The sequence below is a fragment of the Pelophylax lessonae genome (genome assembly GCF_965119305.1).
Source record: "Pelophylax lessonae genome assembly, chromosome: 4".
NCBI lineage: Eukaryota > Metazoa > Chordata > Amphibia > Anura > Ranidae > Pelophylax > Pelophylax lessonae.
In genome coordinates, this window is record NC_138771.1 from 488,424,667 (window position 1) to 488,443,040 (window position 18,374).

Consider the following 18,374-nt stretch of genomic DNA (forward strand, 5'->3'; position numbering starts at 1 on the left):
AGGGGCTGGGCGAAGGGAGGGAAACCCAGGGGTCTGACTGTCCCAGGGACGGGCCCACGACCACCCGGGGAGAGGTGGGGGACACCACTTACCACACCATGGAACCGGGTTGGCACCGCCAGAATGGGGGTGCTGCGGGCCAAGAGGCATGCTGCGACTCAGGCCCAGACTAGGTCGTATATGCCTTCATGATACATTTAACTCGCAGGCCAGCCCTCGTCCAGTGGGGCTATGTCGCGGCCGACCTAGTGCGGACCTGAGGCCTGCGCGCGCTGGCTGGCCGGACTGGGGAGATGTCAAGGATCTAGAATATCCAGTCCGTCGCCCAGTCCAACAGTTGATTGTAATTCTCACAGGAACAGAAAATAATGAGAAGGAAGGAAAAAAAAATGCTAGGACCAGAGATACCAGCAAGGAACTAGGTCCTGACTAGGCAGAAAAAAAACTGAAAGCCTATAGCAGAGTATGGGAGTATATCCCCTGGGACTGCCCCATAGGCGTGATAAAGCTTTTTCCGGCTTGGTGTCCTACTTCTGTAGGGTGCAGCATAACCCAATGGTTAAGAAGATTCTGGAGCTGTGTCCATCAATGAAAGAAAGATGAAAAAGAGAAAAATCAATGTTTTCACCTTTTTTTATCCTTTGTGCTGCTGCTGGTGAGCTTCTGCAACCACTTTCAGACTTTATGAAAAAAAAGATTAAAATGGCTTTTGAGACATTTAAAATCTTCTATGAGCTTTTAGTGATTGGGTTTACATCTACTTTAAGCTGTGTGCTCCAAATAACTAAAGTCACAGTTTTAGAGCTAAGGCTTCATTCAGACAGGTGTGCTGGTTCAAGGGCAAGCGCCCACACAGCTGTCAAATTGGGACAGTGGCTGTGCCATGCAGCCATTGCATCCTAATAGACATGAATGGGACTGCCTGTAGGAGGATGCAAGGAACACTGAGGCATCCTAAAAAAAAATAATAATAATAATAATAATAATAATAAAAGTGCCCCACGCACTATTCTAGTAGGTAAACCATGCAGAAATTTTGGAAGACGTCCGTTTTCAACAATACAGATTTTTGCTAGGCAAGCTTATCAGTCTTCCGCTGTGCCATATGCAATTACCAGCAGTGAATTTCAAACCTGTTGTAGAGCAATTTGTTTGACATACAAATGCCTAACAGATCTCAGTTGTGTTCTGTCCCAGAAGTTACACTTTATCCCCCTGAAACGTCTGCAAAGACTTCCTGAGCAGCTGCAGCAGTCACAAACAAGAATGAACCCAAAACCCTGAAACGACCCCCAACTTCCACATTGTAAAGGTGTTTATACAAGAACCGTATGGCTAAATGGATACCCGCTACTCGTCTATATACAATGTCATCGGACTGCTTTCCTGGACATCCAGCTTAACAAAAATACAATTATTTCAGATTACTAATTTTGAAAATGAAAAGCTAATAAACATTCCTTGTAGCAAATAAATTGCAGTCACTCTGATACGTTAAAGCAAATAGTTCAAGATAAATATTATGGGTGTGAAGATTTTCCTTTTTTGTAGCCACATAAAATGGCATAAAAAAGTATGGGATTTTATTTATCTACCATGGTCAAGGCACAAGTATGACTTGTTACCGATCTTTGTGAACTTTTCCAAGTATTTATTTAATGGTTTTTACAAGAGTTTAGCATTTACTTTTTTTTTTTTTTATATTTGTTAAAGTGATGTTTGCTAAATATTCCCAGGCCAAAAAAACATATCCCAGAAAAAGTAATTGCTGACTGAATGCACTGGTTTAGGGTGAAAGGAGAGTCCTTTATTAAATTGTGGGTGCCACTGTTCACAGTCATATTGAACTTCTCCATTTATAACTCCACTTTCATTTCAAATAGAACTACTGTCACTATTTCTAAGCCTCCAAGAAGACACCAACTCCGATGAATCATAGACCACAAACAAGCTCTGAACAAGATGATAAAACACATACTAACAAATTACCAAGCAGGAAACACCAAAAACAGGACACAGGTCTACGAGATACCATAAGGCTCCATGTACACGGGACGTTGTTAAAAGTCCCTTTGAATGCTGGAATTTTTAGGACGTTTGAAACGTCCGTTCGGTCGCGTTTGTACCCGCGTTTAGCGGGCGTTTGCGTTTAGAACCGTTCCTAGAGGTCAAAAAAATTATTCCCCTTTAAAATGGAAAAACGCGAACGCTAAACGCGGGTCAGCGCGTTCGGCCGCGTTTTTGCGTTTGAAAAGCCGGGAAACACGCGTTCGAACGCAAATAATTGCGTTCTAAAAAAAGTCCCTGAACGCAACTGCCTGCAAATGACTGTAAACGACCTGGTGTACATGGACAGATAAGATAAAATGTAGATGGGTTCAGGGGCTTCTGAAAAAAACGCCCAACTGCTCCTAAACGGCCGTTTCCAGCGTCCCGTGTACATGGAGCCTAAGTCTGGATGAAATGAGAATCCCATCCATTTCGATCCCAAACCCAGTTCTTCACTATCAGATCAGCACGGCACAATATAACCAGCATCTGGTCACATTTGCAAAATGGCAAGAGGGCATTCCTCCAAAGTTCACACACTTTCCTTTTATCTTGCCTTATGTAGCATTACGACAGCAGGTTAGTCTCACTGACGGTATCCGTATATATGAAAGTGTGGGGTGATATTGTCTTTGCAATGGAACATATACTGATGCTTCATACATAACGCGCAATAATTATTTAAGGTGCTGAGCAGCTAGAAAATGACTCGTTGCCTTGTCGGTGTGACAAAATTCTATAATCTGCGTACTTTTTATGACACAAATAAATCAGGTTTATTGCGGCATTTTATGTGCAGAGAGAGAGAGTGAAAAAAAAAATTCAAAACAGCAAGAAGAGTTCTGAAAAATAGAAGAGAGCAAAAATTAGAAAAACAGAAGAGTGACAGCAGAAAAAGATCAAGGGCTCCATCTAATCTGCATATTTCTTGATTTTTTGTTTATAGACTATAGTATAGAAGATTTAGGTAAATTGACTTACTGTTGACTGACATACTATTCCTGCTGGATATCTGTTCCAAGCATCAACTACTCTTTCTGTAAAATCTTACATTTAAAGGTTAGTCCTGAACTTTGCTCCTGCCAGTTTGAGGTCATACTCCCGTGTTCTCAATCTTAGCTTCATATCAAAATTCTGCCCTTCTGAACTTCACACCTTTCATGTCATTAAAGGTTTCAGTCGTGTCCCATCTTTCCTTTAAGCCTGGAAAACACGAACCGAATGTCTTGCAAGAAAAGCAACATTCGGTCAATGCTTGTAACCAATGAGCAAGTGCTGATCAGGGATTTGTGGGGGGGGGGGGGGGGGATTTGTGGGGGGGTAAGAATACAATAGTACAGCAGAAGAGATCCCTGCATTACAATATCAATGTGTTGATGTAGGGATCTGTCAGGTTTTTTTTTTCCTCGTTCAACCCACTGAACGAAAGAAAACCAAACTGGTATACCCAGCTTAAAGCCTAGTAGACACCATGGGAAAAATCGAAAAGTAAAATACCACTTTTAGATCGATCATTGGATAATATGATCATTAGTACACAGCTTTTGAGAGCCGCTCGTGGCAGTTATTGCAGAAATTTCTGAAAGGACATGCACAAAAATGTTTCTTGTACAAAAACAGAACAAATGTTTTTTGTTTATTCCAGTAAAGTATTCATCTGTAAAAAAAAAATATATAAAAAATGACCATGGCCGCACATGCTCGGAAATGAAAGAATACATTCCAATACATCAGATCATTGTGGAAAGCTGTACTCTGTCTTATGAGAATTTTCGTAACTAGTAGCTTATTCGTTTTCTACTAGCATGCAAAAAAACAAAAAATGATAATTTGTCCTATATTTTCATCGTGGGTACCAGACTTAAGACTGTACTCTCCTAATGTTTTATCTCTCACACCTTTAACCTTTCTGTTGCCTATCTTTGGTCTTGTTCGATCTTATCAAAATATCTTTTTTGTAAGAGAGGTCCCCAGAATTTGACAATCAATATAGGGGAATCAGGACCTTCTTCCTCCTGCTGGGGGATCCCACTAGGGATAGCTAAAGTTCTATATAAAGAAATTAGGAACTTCTTTCTACTGCTAGTGATTCCTCCAATGACAACTAAAGATCTATATAGAGGAATCAGGACCTCCTTCCTTTTGCTGGTGATTTGGTAATAATTAAAGATCTATATAGGGGAATCAGGACTTACTTCCTCTTGCTGGTGATTTTGTAATAATTAAAGATCTTTATATGGGAATCAGGACCCCCTGTCTCTTGCTGGTGATTTGGTAATAATTAAAGATCTATATAGGGGAATCAGGACCCCTCTTGCTGGTGATTTGGTAATAATTAAAGATCTATATAGGGGAATCAGGACTCCTCTTGCTGATGATTTGGTAATAATTAAAGATCTATATAGGGGAATCAGGACTCCTCTTGCTGGCGATTTGGTAATAATTAAAGATCTATATAGGGGAATCAGGACTCCTCTTGCTGATGATTTGGTAATAATTAAAGATCTATATAGGGGAATCAGGACTCCTCTTGCTGGTGATTTGGTAATAATTAAAGATCTATATAGGGGAATCAGGACTCCTCTTGCTGGCGATTTGGTAATAATTAAAGATCTATATAGGGGAATCAGAACCTCCTTTCTCTTGCTGGTGATTTGGTAATAATTAAAGATCTATATAGGGGAATCAGGACTCCTCTTGCTGGTGATTTGGTAATAATTAAAGATCTATATAGGGGAATCAGGACTCCTCTTGCTGGCGATTTGGTAATAATTAAAGATCTATATAGGGGAATCAGAACCTCCTTTCTCTTGCTGGTGATTTGGTAATAATTAAAGATCTATATAGGGGAATCAGGACTCCTCTTGCTGGTGATTTGGTAATAATTAAAGATCTATATAGGGGAATCAGGACTTGCTTCCTCTTGCTGGTGATTTGGTAATATTTAAAGATCTATATAGGGGAATCAGGACTCCTCTTGCTGGTGATTTGGTAATAATTAAAGATCTATATAGGGGAATCAGGACTCCTCTTGCTGGTGATTTGGTAATAATTAAAGATCTATATAGGGGAATCAGAACCTCCTTTCTCTTGCTGGTGATTTGGTAATAATTAAAGATCTATATAGGGGAATCAGGACTCCTCTTGCTGGTGATTTGGTAATAATTAAAGATCTATATGGAGGAATCAGGACCTCCTTCCTCTTGCTGGTGATTTGGTAATAATTAAAGATCTATATAGAGGAATCAGGACCTTCTTTCTCTTGCTAGGGATTTGGTAATAATTAAAGATCTATATAGAGGAATCAGGACCTCCTTCCTCTTGCTGGTGATTTGGTAATAATTAAAGATCTATATAGGGGAATCAGGACCTCCTTCCTCTTGCTGGTGATTTGGTAATAATTAAAGATCTATATAGGGGAATCAGGACTCCTCTTGCTGGTGATTTGGTAATAATTAAAGATCTATATAGGGGAATGAGGACTCCTCTTGCTGGTGATTTGGTAATAATTAAAGATCTATATGGAGGAATCAGGACCTCCTTCCTCTTGCTGGTGATTTGGTAATAATTAAAGATCTATATAGAGGAATCAGGACCTTCTTTCTCTTGCTAGGGATTTGGTAATAATTAAAGATCTATATAGGGGAATCAGGACCTCCTTCCTCTTGCTGGCAAACCCACTATATAGAGAAATCAGAATCATCTTCCTCCTGCTGGTTAATCCTCTATATAAAAGAAGATCAATAAAGGGGATTTAGGACCTCATTCTTGCTAAGGGTACCTCTAGTAAAAACTAAAGATATATACAGGAAAACTGGGAAGAGAAATAAAAAGAAATGAAAGGAAAAAAATAAATAAAAACTGGTTCCTAAAAACTTTGGCAAGCCTAGCCTATTAGAGAGAAATCCTAACTATCATCCCTGAATAGAGGATGTTGTGGAGAAGTTGTCAGCTGCATTCCTCTGCTCCTTCTCAGCCTATCAGAACGCGGGGGAGCAGAGAATGTTGCAACATTTTAAAGAGGCGCCTCGCTCTGCTCTTACTATTGCTACTGTGTATCAGTCGGGCCTGCCAGCGTTCCTCGGGATGCAGGACAGATTTTGGTGTCCCAGCAGACAGCCTTACCACAGCAAAAAAAAAAAAAAGACTTTGGAAACTTTCTGCTTTAGGAAAATGTACAGAATCAATTAAGTGAAGCGAAGAGCAATTGTTGCAAAAACCAACAAAATAGTAAAATTTTAAAAAATGATCTATAATGATAGAGACTTTATCATCATTTTATTATGCACAATATTGATCCTTGTGGAACTCCATTTTATTTAAAATTTGCAACTTCAAAGAGCGTTTTTTCCCTGATAATCTTGGTGCAAAAGCAGATTCCACAGTGTCCTAATATTCCATACACAAAGCAGACTATATTTAGCATCACAGACTTATCAATAGGGCCAATTCATGCCTTTACATAAAGGAACAGTCTTTGCCCTCATATTTTTGGAGAAGTCATGTGCAAAGCCAAGACCCAAGCTTCAAGTAATGGATCATTCAAATTCAATTAGTGACACTCCATGGGCCAGGGAGGGGCTACATGGACGGCTCACAGCGGGATACAGCACAGGCAGAAAGGGGTTAATGAATAAGGAAAAAAAAAAGGGAAGAAGTTGCAAGTAACAATGGGGTGACCCCTGACCAGAGGCAGGAGACCCCCACCTTATTCTAAGCCCAGAAGCCACTTCTGAGACTAAGCAAAGCAAGATGTAAGAACGTCAGGCTGCATTACGACTCCAATTTGTGTCCTTCTCAGAAGGATCTGGCAGCCAGGAAACTTTATTTTTCAGATAATAATTTTCTTAATTAAGGTATCAGAAAATCTTAGAATAAAAAATAATAATGAGATTATATATATATATATATATATATATATATATATATATATATATATATATATATATATATATATATATATCTCTATACATCTCTATCACAAAAGGTTGATGGGTCTCTGCAATACACAGAAGGCAGGCACGATAGAACATCTGTTAATAATTTTCAGGGTGGTCCGATAAAGAGAGCCCTTAAGTATACAGTAAAATGATTTATTTTATACACTGCAACTAGAGCTCAATGAAAAAGACAGCGCAAGGGTTACAGCTCGAAATTTCACTTAATCTCTTGCAAATCCTTACAAGCACGGAGGCAACACAAACAGCAACCGTACGATATTGTTAACGCAGTCCATGAAGGTTCATCGTCTGTTGCCCCTTGGGGTCCATTTGCAATATTTTTCTCTTTAGGAGGGTTAACTGAACATGATGGGGTTGCAGCGAAGCCAACACAAGTGACCCCCAGCATTAAATTAGTCTGTACACGTGTCTGCCTTCACAGCAAACGTAAAAGGTCCGATCAAATATGTACTCGATTTCCAAAACTTCTTCCGCTCTGCAAGTATCTGGCTCATCAAAAACCAAAAAGTTTAACTCTGCAAGGAACAAGCAACAGTTGTGCAGTAAAATTTCCCCAATTTACCAGAAGACATTTACAATTTAGCCCCCAAAAATTACTTTTCTACTGCAAGCATTTTACTTTCTCAAAAATAAAAAATAAAAAGTTTTGGTACATTTGTTCACGGCTTTGAAATAAATTTCGTCAGATCGAGGAAAAAGTCAAAATTTTAGCCCAGAGCAAACATTTTTACTTTCCAAAACAAAAAAATTCTGATTTGGTGAAGAACCCAAAATTTGGCGATGATCATTTTTAGCCCCTGATTGCACGAAAGACAAGCTGCTACAAGTATGTTCTTGGTGTTCACCTCTCCTAGCACCTCACTCCAGTAACTTTGTGACAAATAACCAGGCGCAGAACAACAGCACAATACCACTCCAACACTTGTGTACACAAACCCAATCCAGAGAGAAAACAGGCATGGGACCAAGATCAAGACTGTCTGCCTGACTATTAAGGAGAAACAAAAGCAAATTGTTATTGCAAGTATAATTACCTAGTGATTGATATGTATTGCAGAAGTTTGTGAGATTGAATAGAGGGAACTTGGAAAGCTTCCACTGCAGTTTTTAATTTGGATTTACAGGCAGCAGGGTATTGAATGTAAACTCAAAATCACAAAGCAACCCTTTTTTTTTCACGCCCGACTCCTGCCACCGCACCAGTGTGGCACCTTTCAAGGGCGGATTGGCGCGCTCATCGCAGACAAATCATATCATGGCAAGGGGAGGGTCTGAGGAAAAAAACAGAGGGTATCCTAACTGATTTTTTATTTTTTTTGGGGGGGGGGGGGGGAGCGACTTGGATGACTCCAAAAATCTGACGTAAAAAAAGTCCAACTTTGAAAACATGGCAATCACATCCTATCAGAAAACGATTCTAGGCGGGTTAGGCCCTGGCTGATCTAATTATTCCCTTGTGATTATCTCCGAAGGCTGGTGTCTTATGACTTTATAATCCTCGGAACAATACACAGCAAGTCAAACACCTCGACAAACAAACAATAAATCTATTATAAGACGTTGCAGCTCCGAACGCAGTCAGGGTCATGTCAGAAATTGGGGTTGCTGTGAATTTTTACATGAAAAAAGGCAAAGTCCTTTCCCTGAGCCGAGCCATTACATTTGACATCATCTTGGCATACACTGCCATCCCCAGTCAGACGATCCTAAAAGTACGGAGGAGGGTTAAGCAGCGTATGAAAAAGACTGAGCACCCCAACACTCATGTGACAGAGGAGAGAGATCTCACGCAAATCTTTGCAAAGTTAAAGTCAAATGGATCAGCTGCTGAAAGCTGAAGCTTTTATATTTTTATTTCATCAAAATCAGATAATGACTGACAAATTTATCTAATGACAATGCACCCAACAATTAGAACTCTAATGGTACCGGTGAAATCCTCAGGCCCGTTACATGTTCTCCTGGTTACTAAATTGTAGTGATTGGCTCTTGACCTCTGCATCCCTATGTCCCCCTTTTTTTAAGTGGCTGGACGTTGTGGATGTGCCAAAATATTTTTTGGTTTTTGTGAAAGATGTACAAATTATCCCGCAGGTCTCACCAACCTGTCAGCTGGCAAAAAGGACTGCACTTTTTTCCGAAACCAAATAACAGTTCTGCTAATTTTTTAATATTTCATTACAGGGAATAGAAGACAAACCCACTTCATCCTCCAAATATTGGTGAACTGTATAAATAACCAGCAAAGTGCAGGCAAGAATCCAGCACGTTACGGGATGACAGGCTGCAGTGTTGGTCACACATGTTACAATTGTAATCTCATTCAATCGCTATTTTAAGATCGGGATTGTTTATTTCTTCCCATGCTGGCCTTGTCGTATTTCACATCTTTTTTTTTTTTTCTTTTTACATTAAAGGAACAATAAATTACCAAATGCTATTGCAGCAAAAAAAAAAAAATAAATAAAAATAACAAATGAACATTAAAGACAGCGAATCAAAAACCGGCAAATAGTACATACAATTTGGTTAGATAAAGCAACTGCTAAAATCTGATTAAAAAGAATCACAACGTATACTGCACTCACTGAATGGTTAAATAAACAAAAAGATCAAAAAGCAAAAATCTAATAATAAATCTGTACTGTGATTGCGACTCTGACATGCGACCTTTGACATGGGAAATCTCACCGGCTGGTGTAATAAGGTCAAGCCAAAAAGTAAATCACAGCAACCAATGAGATTACCGTTTACTGGAGTCAGATCAGTAGTCACAGACTGCATATTACTTCCAGCAGGTTAATAATCTAAAGATTACCGAAAGCAAACTATATTGAAAATTGCTTACATGACAGCAATGTGACAAGCAGAATTTTAGGCAAAGCCTGACCTGTCATTTTTACAAGCATTTGCTGAAACAGAAGCATCGGCTTGAAGCAACATGTGGTCACACCATAAACATGAGACGGGAGCTTTTACAATTCTACCCACTATGCCGGGGGTCGGGTTTAGAGGGGGGGAACACCTGGAGATACAAAAGCATCTCGGCTAGAGATCCTTCGTTTAACCATGCACCCATTGATCACCTATAGTGCACCGGATCGCCATACCGTCCAATAAAATCCAGCAGCTCCAGCAATCACAGCCTTTACAGAACAAGTCACAGCAAATTAAACCAAATAACAGATCAGAAACAGAATATTAATTATGACATCGGGCGTGATTACACTGCTGAACGCTGCCGCCAAAGTGCGCAGTCTGCGTGATGTTGTCATACGTGCAACACACTCATTACCGTGACAAGATTTTGACAGTTTTCTTGTATTTTAATCGCTGCGTGAAAAGCCAAACACAACAAGGCGAATTTAAATCCCAAGAAAGGCGTCTCAATACCTCATTGCCATATTGTCAGATGGAATATGGACTAAAAGGTACCCAATTCACCCAGGGCAAGGGATGGTCATGAGATAAGGACACTATGGAGGGGGTTGCTGGCACAGCAAGGGGTACCAGGGGGGAGATTTATGGGCCTGGATACAGGTCACGAGAGGACTTTCATATATTCCAGCGGCACAATATTCTACTTGGTCCACTTCTAAACATCACAACACACAGATGAATTCACAAGACTATCTCACATCCACCACCGTTATTCAAGACTAAGAATAAAAAAGCCAAATGTATCCTCAGAACGAAGTAGGACTCACTTTCTAAGTTTTCCTATCGTGCAGCCATTGCATTCTCCATCTATGTGACGTCTCTTTATCACACATAAGCTTGGCAGCCGTGACCCAACCGGGCAGACCCTTTCATTAGCCTGGGTGAGCGCTTCACTGGCATACAAGGCAGACAATGTCTCTCTCTTCCTCTCTCTTTTCTGAAAAATAATTTAGGAGAACAGGATAAAATGGTGAGCAGGTGAACGGCCAACCACCATGCCAGTGTCACTGGAACAATGAGCGCCCAACACCTGGCACCAACCCCAGAGCTGGCTAACGCAGAGAAGGGGATTTACAGTTGTCCATTGTTGTTGTAACCCCAAAATAAATTCAGTGGGTGTTCGAATGAATCGGTTATTACAGCACTCCTCTTTTTTTTTTTGTTCCACACGGGACATCCTGCCGCTTGTGTAATGCCCATTTTTGCAGCAATTGTGATTTATAATACACTCCCCCAAGTTGTTCATCTTAACCCCTCAGTGCAGGGGGGGGATACACATACAATACACTCCGCTGGCTCCGGCTAGGGGCAATAATGCCACATTTGTCACTGCTTTACTTATCTTCAACTTGGGTTGTGTAATATTATGCCAAGGGGTTCAAAAATAACGAAAAAAACAAAAAACTTACACTGAACTTTCAGTAGGCGACAACTTGTCCTTTCTGTCCGATGGCTTTAGCACCAGTCGGAAAGCACAGACATCCCAGTGTAATATATTTCGCAATGACCTAGTCAGAAACACACCTCCAGGCTTCGCCAGCACTAGTTCAGGGATGCAGGCACCCCCCCAGGAGTGAAGACGGAGGCCTTGCCGCACATGCAAACCGGGGAATAACACAGCCATGACCGCCACAAGGAGCAGAACAAGACGGTCGGCCAGCATGCCTGGGGAACGCTGAGCAAAATCTAATCACAAACCTCCAAGCACAAACTAGCCAGCACATCTGACAAGCATCTGCTCTGATATGAAGGGACGTGTTAATATTGAACAGGGGAAAAAAAAAAAAAAACAACAGAAAACCAAATAAACACAGCTGCCACTAACAACATCATGACAAAAGCTTGTGTGTAAAAAGGATCGCCCTGGCCTTCCCGCAAACTGTCACATTGTTTTTGCAGAAAAAACTTTCACATTGTCTGGAAGAACAAAAATTGCACTCAGCAATCCTTCTCCTGATCAGCCCGGCATGCTGCAAGATAACCAACCACCCTTCTCTGATACAAAATCAATATGAAGAAACTGATAATCCCAACCCAGGAAGAAAACAAATCGGCCAACACAAGCGTCAGGCCTTCACAACAAACGCTCAAAACTTTTCAAAAACTTCTCCAGGCTGCGACATTTTACCAAGAGCCGTGAAACTAATTCTAATCAATTATTCTATAATGGGATTAAGGGAGAGCAAACAGGTCCCTACTGCCGGCTGCTTACAAGTTAAATACAGAAAAAAAAAATCCAATAAATCCTCTGTGTGAGCTGATAGAGGAATGACCTTTGAACGCTACAAAAAAATGTGAAATAAAGAGTCTCGCCTGTCACTTTGTTACAAGGCATTTGCTTCACAGCTAAACGCAAGAAGGGGGAAAAAAAGAATAAGAAAAAACCACAACAAACTCTCACCCGACATTCAAAACACATCGTCCTTTCAATTTAGGCTACAACTTCATTTAAAAGAGACATTTTACCCAAAATGCCAGGAAATGTCAATCGCAAACATCACACACAGAATAAAATCATAAAATCTTTCCTACGCCGACCTACTTGGTGAATTAAAAGGAACACAAGCTATGCTAATAATTGTCAAATGAGTTCATTTTTACTTTTAAATTGAAACATTATTTGTGTTTCACATAGATGGGGACGGTACACCAATAAACAGACAAAACTTTGGGAGGACCTGGGGACTGGCAGGCAGTAAGCGGGTTCGGACACACAAGCAGGGGGGTTGAGATGAAGTCCATGCAGGATGTCAGAATTGCTGGGATGGAAAAGTAGGAAGGAAACATGAAAATAAGATAAAAAAGAGGGGATCAATCCAGAGCACCCGGGGATTGGCAGAGATTAGGGATATGCTGAGCAGATGACAACACTCCTGGAGGGGTCAGTTGGGAAAATCCCCACTCTGGTGGGTGACCAGCATTCTGTGCACACAACAGAGCAGCAAGAACTGTCACTACTTCTGCCAGCACTTCCTGGAAACCAGCTACTTCTCTGAGCACCAAACTATGCAGGAACTACATTTATAAACGGCTATCCCCGTAAAAGCCCACTACAGATTAAACAGTACCTGCATGGACTATTCCTGTGAGGAGTTCAGCCTCAAGCCCAGCAAGCTGGGGGGGTTGTATAGGCAGGGGACAACACAGCAACAGCCTGTTGTGTTGTGCGGGGAGCCACAGCAGCCAGGGAGCAGGGAGCACGGAGGAGGGCAGGGTGCACACAGCATAGGGAAGGGAACACAGCGAGGGGCAGGGTGCATACAACATAGGTATGGGAGCACGGAGGAGGGCAGGGTGCACACAGCATAGGGAAGGGAACACAGCGAGGGGCAGGGTGCACACAACATAGGTATGGGAGCACGGAGGAGGGCAGGGTGCATACAACATAGGTATGGGAGCACGGAGGAGGGCAGGGTGCATACAGCATAGGGAAGGGAACACAGCGAGGGGCAGGGTGCACACAACATAGGTATGGGAGCATGGAGGAGGGCAGGGTGCACACAACATAGGTATGGGAGCACGGAGGAGGGCAGGGTGCACACAACATAGGTATGGGAGCATGGAGGAGGGCAGGGTGCATACAACATAGGTATGGGAGCACGGAGGAGGGCAGGGTGCACACAACATAGGTATGGGAGCACGGAGGAGGGCAGGGTGCACACAACATAGGTATGGGAGCATGGAGGAGGGCAGGGTGCACACAACATAGGTATGGGAGCACGGAGGAGGGCAGGGTGCACACAACATAGGTATGGGAGCACGGAGGAGGGCAGGGTGCACACAACATAGGTATGGGAGCACGGAGGAGGGCAGGGTGCACACAACATAGGTATGGGAGCACGGAGGAGGGCAGGGTGCATACAACATAGGTATGGGAGCACGGAGGAGGGCAGGGTGCATACAACATAGGTATGGGAGCACGGAGGAGGGCAGGGTGCACACTGCAAAGGGAAGGGTGCTGGAAGAAGTGGTAGGAACACAGCATAAGGGTGCATGGTGAAGGGGCTCCATAGAGAGGTGTACTGAGAAGAGGCAGGGTGCACACAACACAAGGAAGGGAGCATGGAGAGTGGCAGGGTGCACAAAACACAGGTAAGAGTGTATTGTAAAGGGGCAGGGTGCACACAGCATAGAGAAGGGTGTACAGGGAAAGGATACCATAGGCAAGGATGTATGGAGAAAAGCAGAATGCATACAACGTAGGCAAGGGTGCATGGAGAACGGCAGGGTGCACACAGCATAGCGAAGGCTGCACAGAGAGGGGAAACATAGGAAAAAGTATTTGGAGAAGGGTAGGGTGCAGGCAGTATTGGGAAGGGTACACAGCAAAGGGGCACCATAGGAAGAAGTATTTGGAGAAGGGTAGGGTGCGGGCAGTATTGGGAAGGGTACACAGCAAAGGGGCACCATAGGAAGAAGTATTTGGAGAAGGGTAGGGTGCAGGCAGTATTGGGAAGGGTACACAGCAAAGGGGCACCATAGGAAGAAGTATTTGGAGAAGGGTAGGGTGCAGGCAGTATTGGGAAGGGTACACAGCAAAGGGGCACCATAGGAAGAAGTATTTGGAGAAGGGTAGGGTGCAGGCAGTATTGGGAAGGGTACACAGCAAAGGGGCACCATAGGAAGAAGTATTTGGAGAAGGGTAGGGTGCAGGCAGTATTGGGAAGATTGCACAGAAAGAGACTAAAGTGCACAGCATAGCTAAGGGTGCACGGAGAAGATAGGGGATGGTAAGGGAAGGGTTCTCCGGGAAGGGGTAGGGTGCATGGACAGGGTGTAGTGTGGGAAGGAGTAAGCAGATCCTGGAGCAGGGTGCAGAGATTAGGCACAGTGAAGGGAGCAGGGTACAGAGTGGATCAGGCACATCAGACAAGGGAAGAGTGCAGGAAGCAGAGGAGAGTGTGGACTGGTGGAGGAACAAGGGTACAGGGACCAGTGCACAGTCTGGGCAGATGAGGGATCGGAGTACAGTCCTGGCAGAGCGGGGTGAATTCTAGCCACCTCCAGGTCCCTGACAATAGACCCCCTAGTGGGTAAGCACACAGGAACAGGGAGTACATAGCAGGAGAAGTGCACTCACCTCTCAAACTCCGGCGGTGCGTCTGGCTCGGTGAGCATGCTGAATCCAGCACAATATCCCTTTGTCACAGCCGCCACTTCTGATGGCTGGAGGAGAACCTGTCAGGGGGTGCAAAGAGCGGAGTGAGACCTCTCCTCACACTCACACACACTCACAGATCACTGTTAAAGGGCCAGCAGTGCAGGGAGCGCTCTCCTGTCAGTCAGATCCTGCACAATGCTCGTCATCCCCGGGACAGGACACAGCAAGCTGTTCACTGAGATCTGCCACCTTCCACTGTGCTGCCGAGTGCCCCCTCCCACCCCCACAACAATCACACATTGTTCCCAGCAAAGAAAAGCAACTGGGACACACAGAGGCCCCTGCCAGGGACACCACGCTCTATACACCTCTCTCTGATCTGCACTATTCTGCTCTTTATACACTGCACTCTGCTGTCTACTCCCTGCACTCTCTTCTATACTCTGCTGTCTACTTCCCTGCACTCTATACACTGCACTCTGCTGTCTACTCCCTGCACTCTCTTCTATACTCTGCTGTCTACTTCCCTGCACTCTCTTCTATACTCTGCTGTCTACTCCCTGCACTCTCTTCTATACTCTGCTGTCTACTCCCTGCACTCTATAGACTGCACTCTTTTCCATACTTTGCTGTCTACTCCCTGCACTCTATAGACTGCACTCTTTTCTATACTCTTCTGTCTACTCCCTGCACTCTATAGACTGCACTCTCTTCTATACTCTGTCTACTCCCTGCACTCTATACACTGCACTCTCTTCTATACTCTGCTGTCTACTCCCTGCACTCTATACACTGCACTCTCTTCTACACTCTGCTGTCTACTCCCTGCAATCTATACACTGCACTCTCTTCTATACTCTGCTGTCTACTCCCTGCAATCTATACACTGCACTCTCTTCTATACTCTGCTGTCTACTCCCTGCACTCTATAGACTGCACTCTCTTCTATACTCTGCTGTCTACTCCCTGCACTCTATAGACTGCACTCTCTTCTATACTCTGCTGTCTACTCCCTGCACTCTATAGACTGCACTCTTTTCTATACTCTTCTGTCTACTCCCTGCACTCTATAGACTGCACTCTCTTCTATACTCTGCTGTCTACTCCCTGCACTCTATACACTGCACTCTCTTCTATACTCTGCTGTCTACTCCCTGCACTCTATACACTGCACTCTCTTCTACACTCTGCTGTCTACTCCCTGCAATCTATACACTGCACTCTCTTCTATACTCTGCTGTCTACTCCCTGCACTCTATAGACTGCACTCTCTTCTATACTCTGCTGTCTACTCCCTGCAATCTATACACTGCACTCTCTTCTATACTCTGCTGTCTACTCCCTGCAATCTATACACTGCACTCTCTTCTATACTCTGCTGTCTACTCCCTGCACTCTATAGACTGCACTCTCTTCTATACTCTGCTGTCTACTCCCTGCACTCTATAGACTGCACTCTTTTCCATACTCTGCTGTCTACTCCCTGCACTCTATAGACTGCACTCTTTTCTATACTCTGCTGTCTACTCCCTGCACTCTATAGACTGCACTCTCTTCTATACTCTGCTGTCTACTCCCTGCACTCTATACTACACTCTGCTGTCTACTCCCTGCAATCTATACACTGCACTCTCTTCTATACTCTGCTGTCTACTCCCTGCACTCTATACACTGCTGTCTACTCCCTGCAATCTCTTCTACACTCTGCTGTCTACTCCCTGCACTCTCTTCTATACTCTGCTGTCTACTCCCTGCACTCTATACACTGCACTCTCTTCTATACTCTGCTGTCTACTCCCTGCACTCTCTTCTATACTCTGCTGTCTACTCCCTGCACTCTTCTCTGTACACTGCACTCTCTACTGACTGACTGCACTCTACCGATTGGACTCTCCCCCTTCCCCTGCATTCTGTGCAGTTTCATGCGGTGTGCGGTCTCTTTATGTCAGTGTATTTGGTCTCTCTCAGTCAGTCAGTGTATGTTCTCTCTCTCTCTCCCAGTCAGTGTATGTTCTCTCTCTCTCTCCCAGTCAGTGTATGTTCTCTCTCTCTCTCCCAGTCAGTGTATGTTCTCTCTCTCTCTCCCAGTCAGTGTATGTTCTCTCTCTCTCTCCCAGTCAGTGTATGTTCTCGCTCTCTCCCAGTCAGTGTATGTTCTCGCTCTCAGTCAGTCAGTGTATGTTGTCTCTCTCAGTCAGTGTATGTTGTCTCGCTCTCTCAGTCAGTGCATGTTCTCTCGCTCTCTGTCAGTGCATGCTCTCTCAGTCAGGGCATGTTCTCTCGCTCTCTGTCAGTGCATGCTCTCTCAGTCAGTGCATGCTCTCTCAGTCAGTGCATGCTCTCTCAGTCAGTGCATGCTCTCTCTCTCTCTCTCAGTGCATGTTCTCTCAGTCAGTGCATGTTCTCTCAGTCAGTGCATGTTCTCTCAGTCAGTGCATGTTCTCTCGCTCTCTGTCAGTGCATGTTCTCTCAGTCAGTGCATGTTCTCTCGCTCTCTGTCAGTGCATGTTCTCTCAGTCAGTGCATGTTCTCTCAGTCAGTGCATGTTCTCTCGCTCTCTGTCAGTGCATGTTCTCTCAGTCAGTGCATGTTCTCTCAGTCAGTGCATGTTCTCTCAGTCAGTGTATGTTCTCTCGCTCTCTGTCAGTGCATGTTCTCTCAGTCAGTGCATGTTCTCTCAGTCAGTGCATGTTCTCTCGCTCTCTGTCAGTGCATGTTCTCTCAGTCAGTGCATGTTCTCTCAGTCAGTGCATGTTCTCTCAGTCAGTGCATGTTCTCTCAGTCAGTGCATGTTCTCTCTCTCTCTCAGCGTATGTTCATTCTCTCTCTCTCTCTCAGTACCGGCAGTGTTCGGTCTCTCAGCGGTCTCCGTGTCTCTCAGCACTGACTCCGGAGTTGCTCTCAGTGGGTGAAGCGCTCACACAGTGTCTGTCTCTCTCCATAGTTTCCCGGCTGTCCCTCTGTGTGAGTGTCAGTGCGGGGCCCCGGGCGGTGCGGGCAGTAGGGGCCCCGGCGGGTGACAGGACAGTGACAGGCGCAAGCACGACATGAGAGGGCGGGAGCGCGCCGCATGTCCGTCCGTCCCGCCTTCGACCCGCCCCCTACCCCACGCTGCCCCGCCTACCTGGTCACTCACGGCACCGCCCACCTAACTCATTACTGCCCATTCTGGTCCATCCCAGGGCTGAGCTCTAACCCTTTCCTGCCCGGACACCAGCAACAACCCTCCAGTGAGCACATTATTATTATCATTGCCTCCTTCATGCCCGACACCAACACTGACCTTTTCCTGGCTGCCTTCATCATTAACCCCTTACTGACCG

At 44.1% G+C, this 18,374-nt stretch overlaps 1 protein-coding gene across 4 annotated transcripts in view; it reads right to left on the reverse strand.

The window, feature by feature from the left end:
* Positions 1-18,097, reverse strand: part of SOX5 (SRY-box transcription factor 5) — a 326,784-nt gene extending 308,687 nt beyond the window's left edge. For 2 of the 4 annotated variants that reach the window (XM_082256136.1, XM_082256134.1), the window contains exon 1: positions 15,031-15,430. Coding sequence is in view for 2 of the 4 variants with exons in the window: in XM_082256134.1 (XP_082112260.1) it covers positions 15,031-15,068 (38 nt within the window). In the remaining 2 variants the exon portion in view is untranslated. Of the gene's footprint in view, positions 1-10,717; positions 10,800-15,030; positions 15,431-17,892 lie in introns of those variants that run through there. The other 2 variants (XM_082256133.1, XM_082256135.1) reach the window with 2 other exon arrangements.
* Positions 18,098-18,374: the final 277 nt, after the last annotated feature.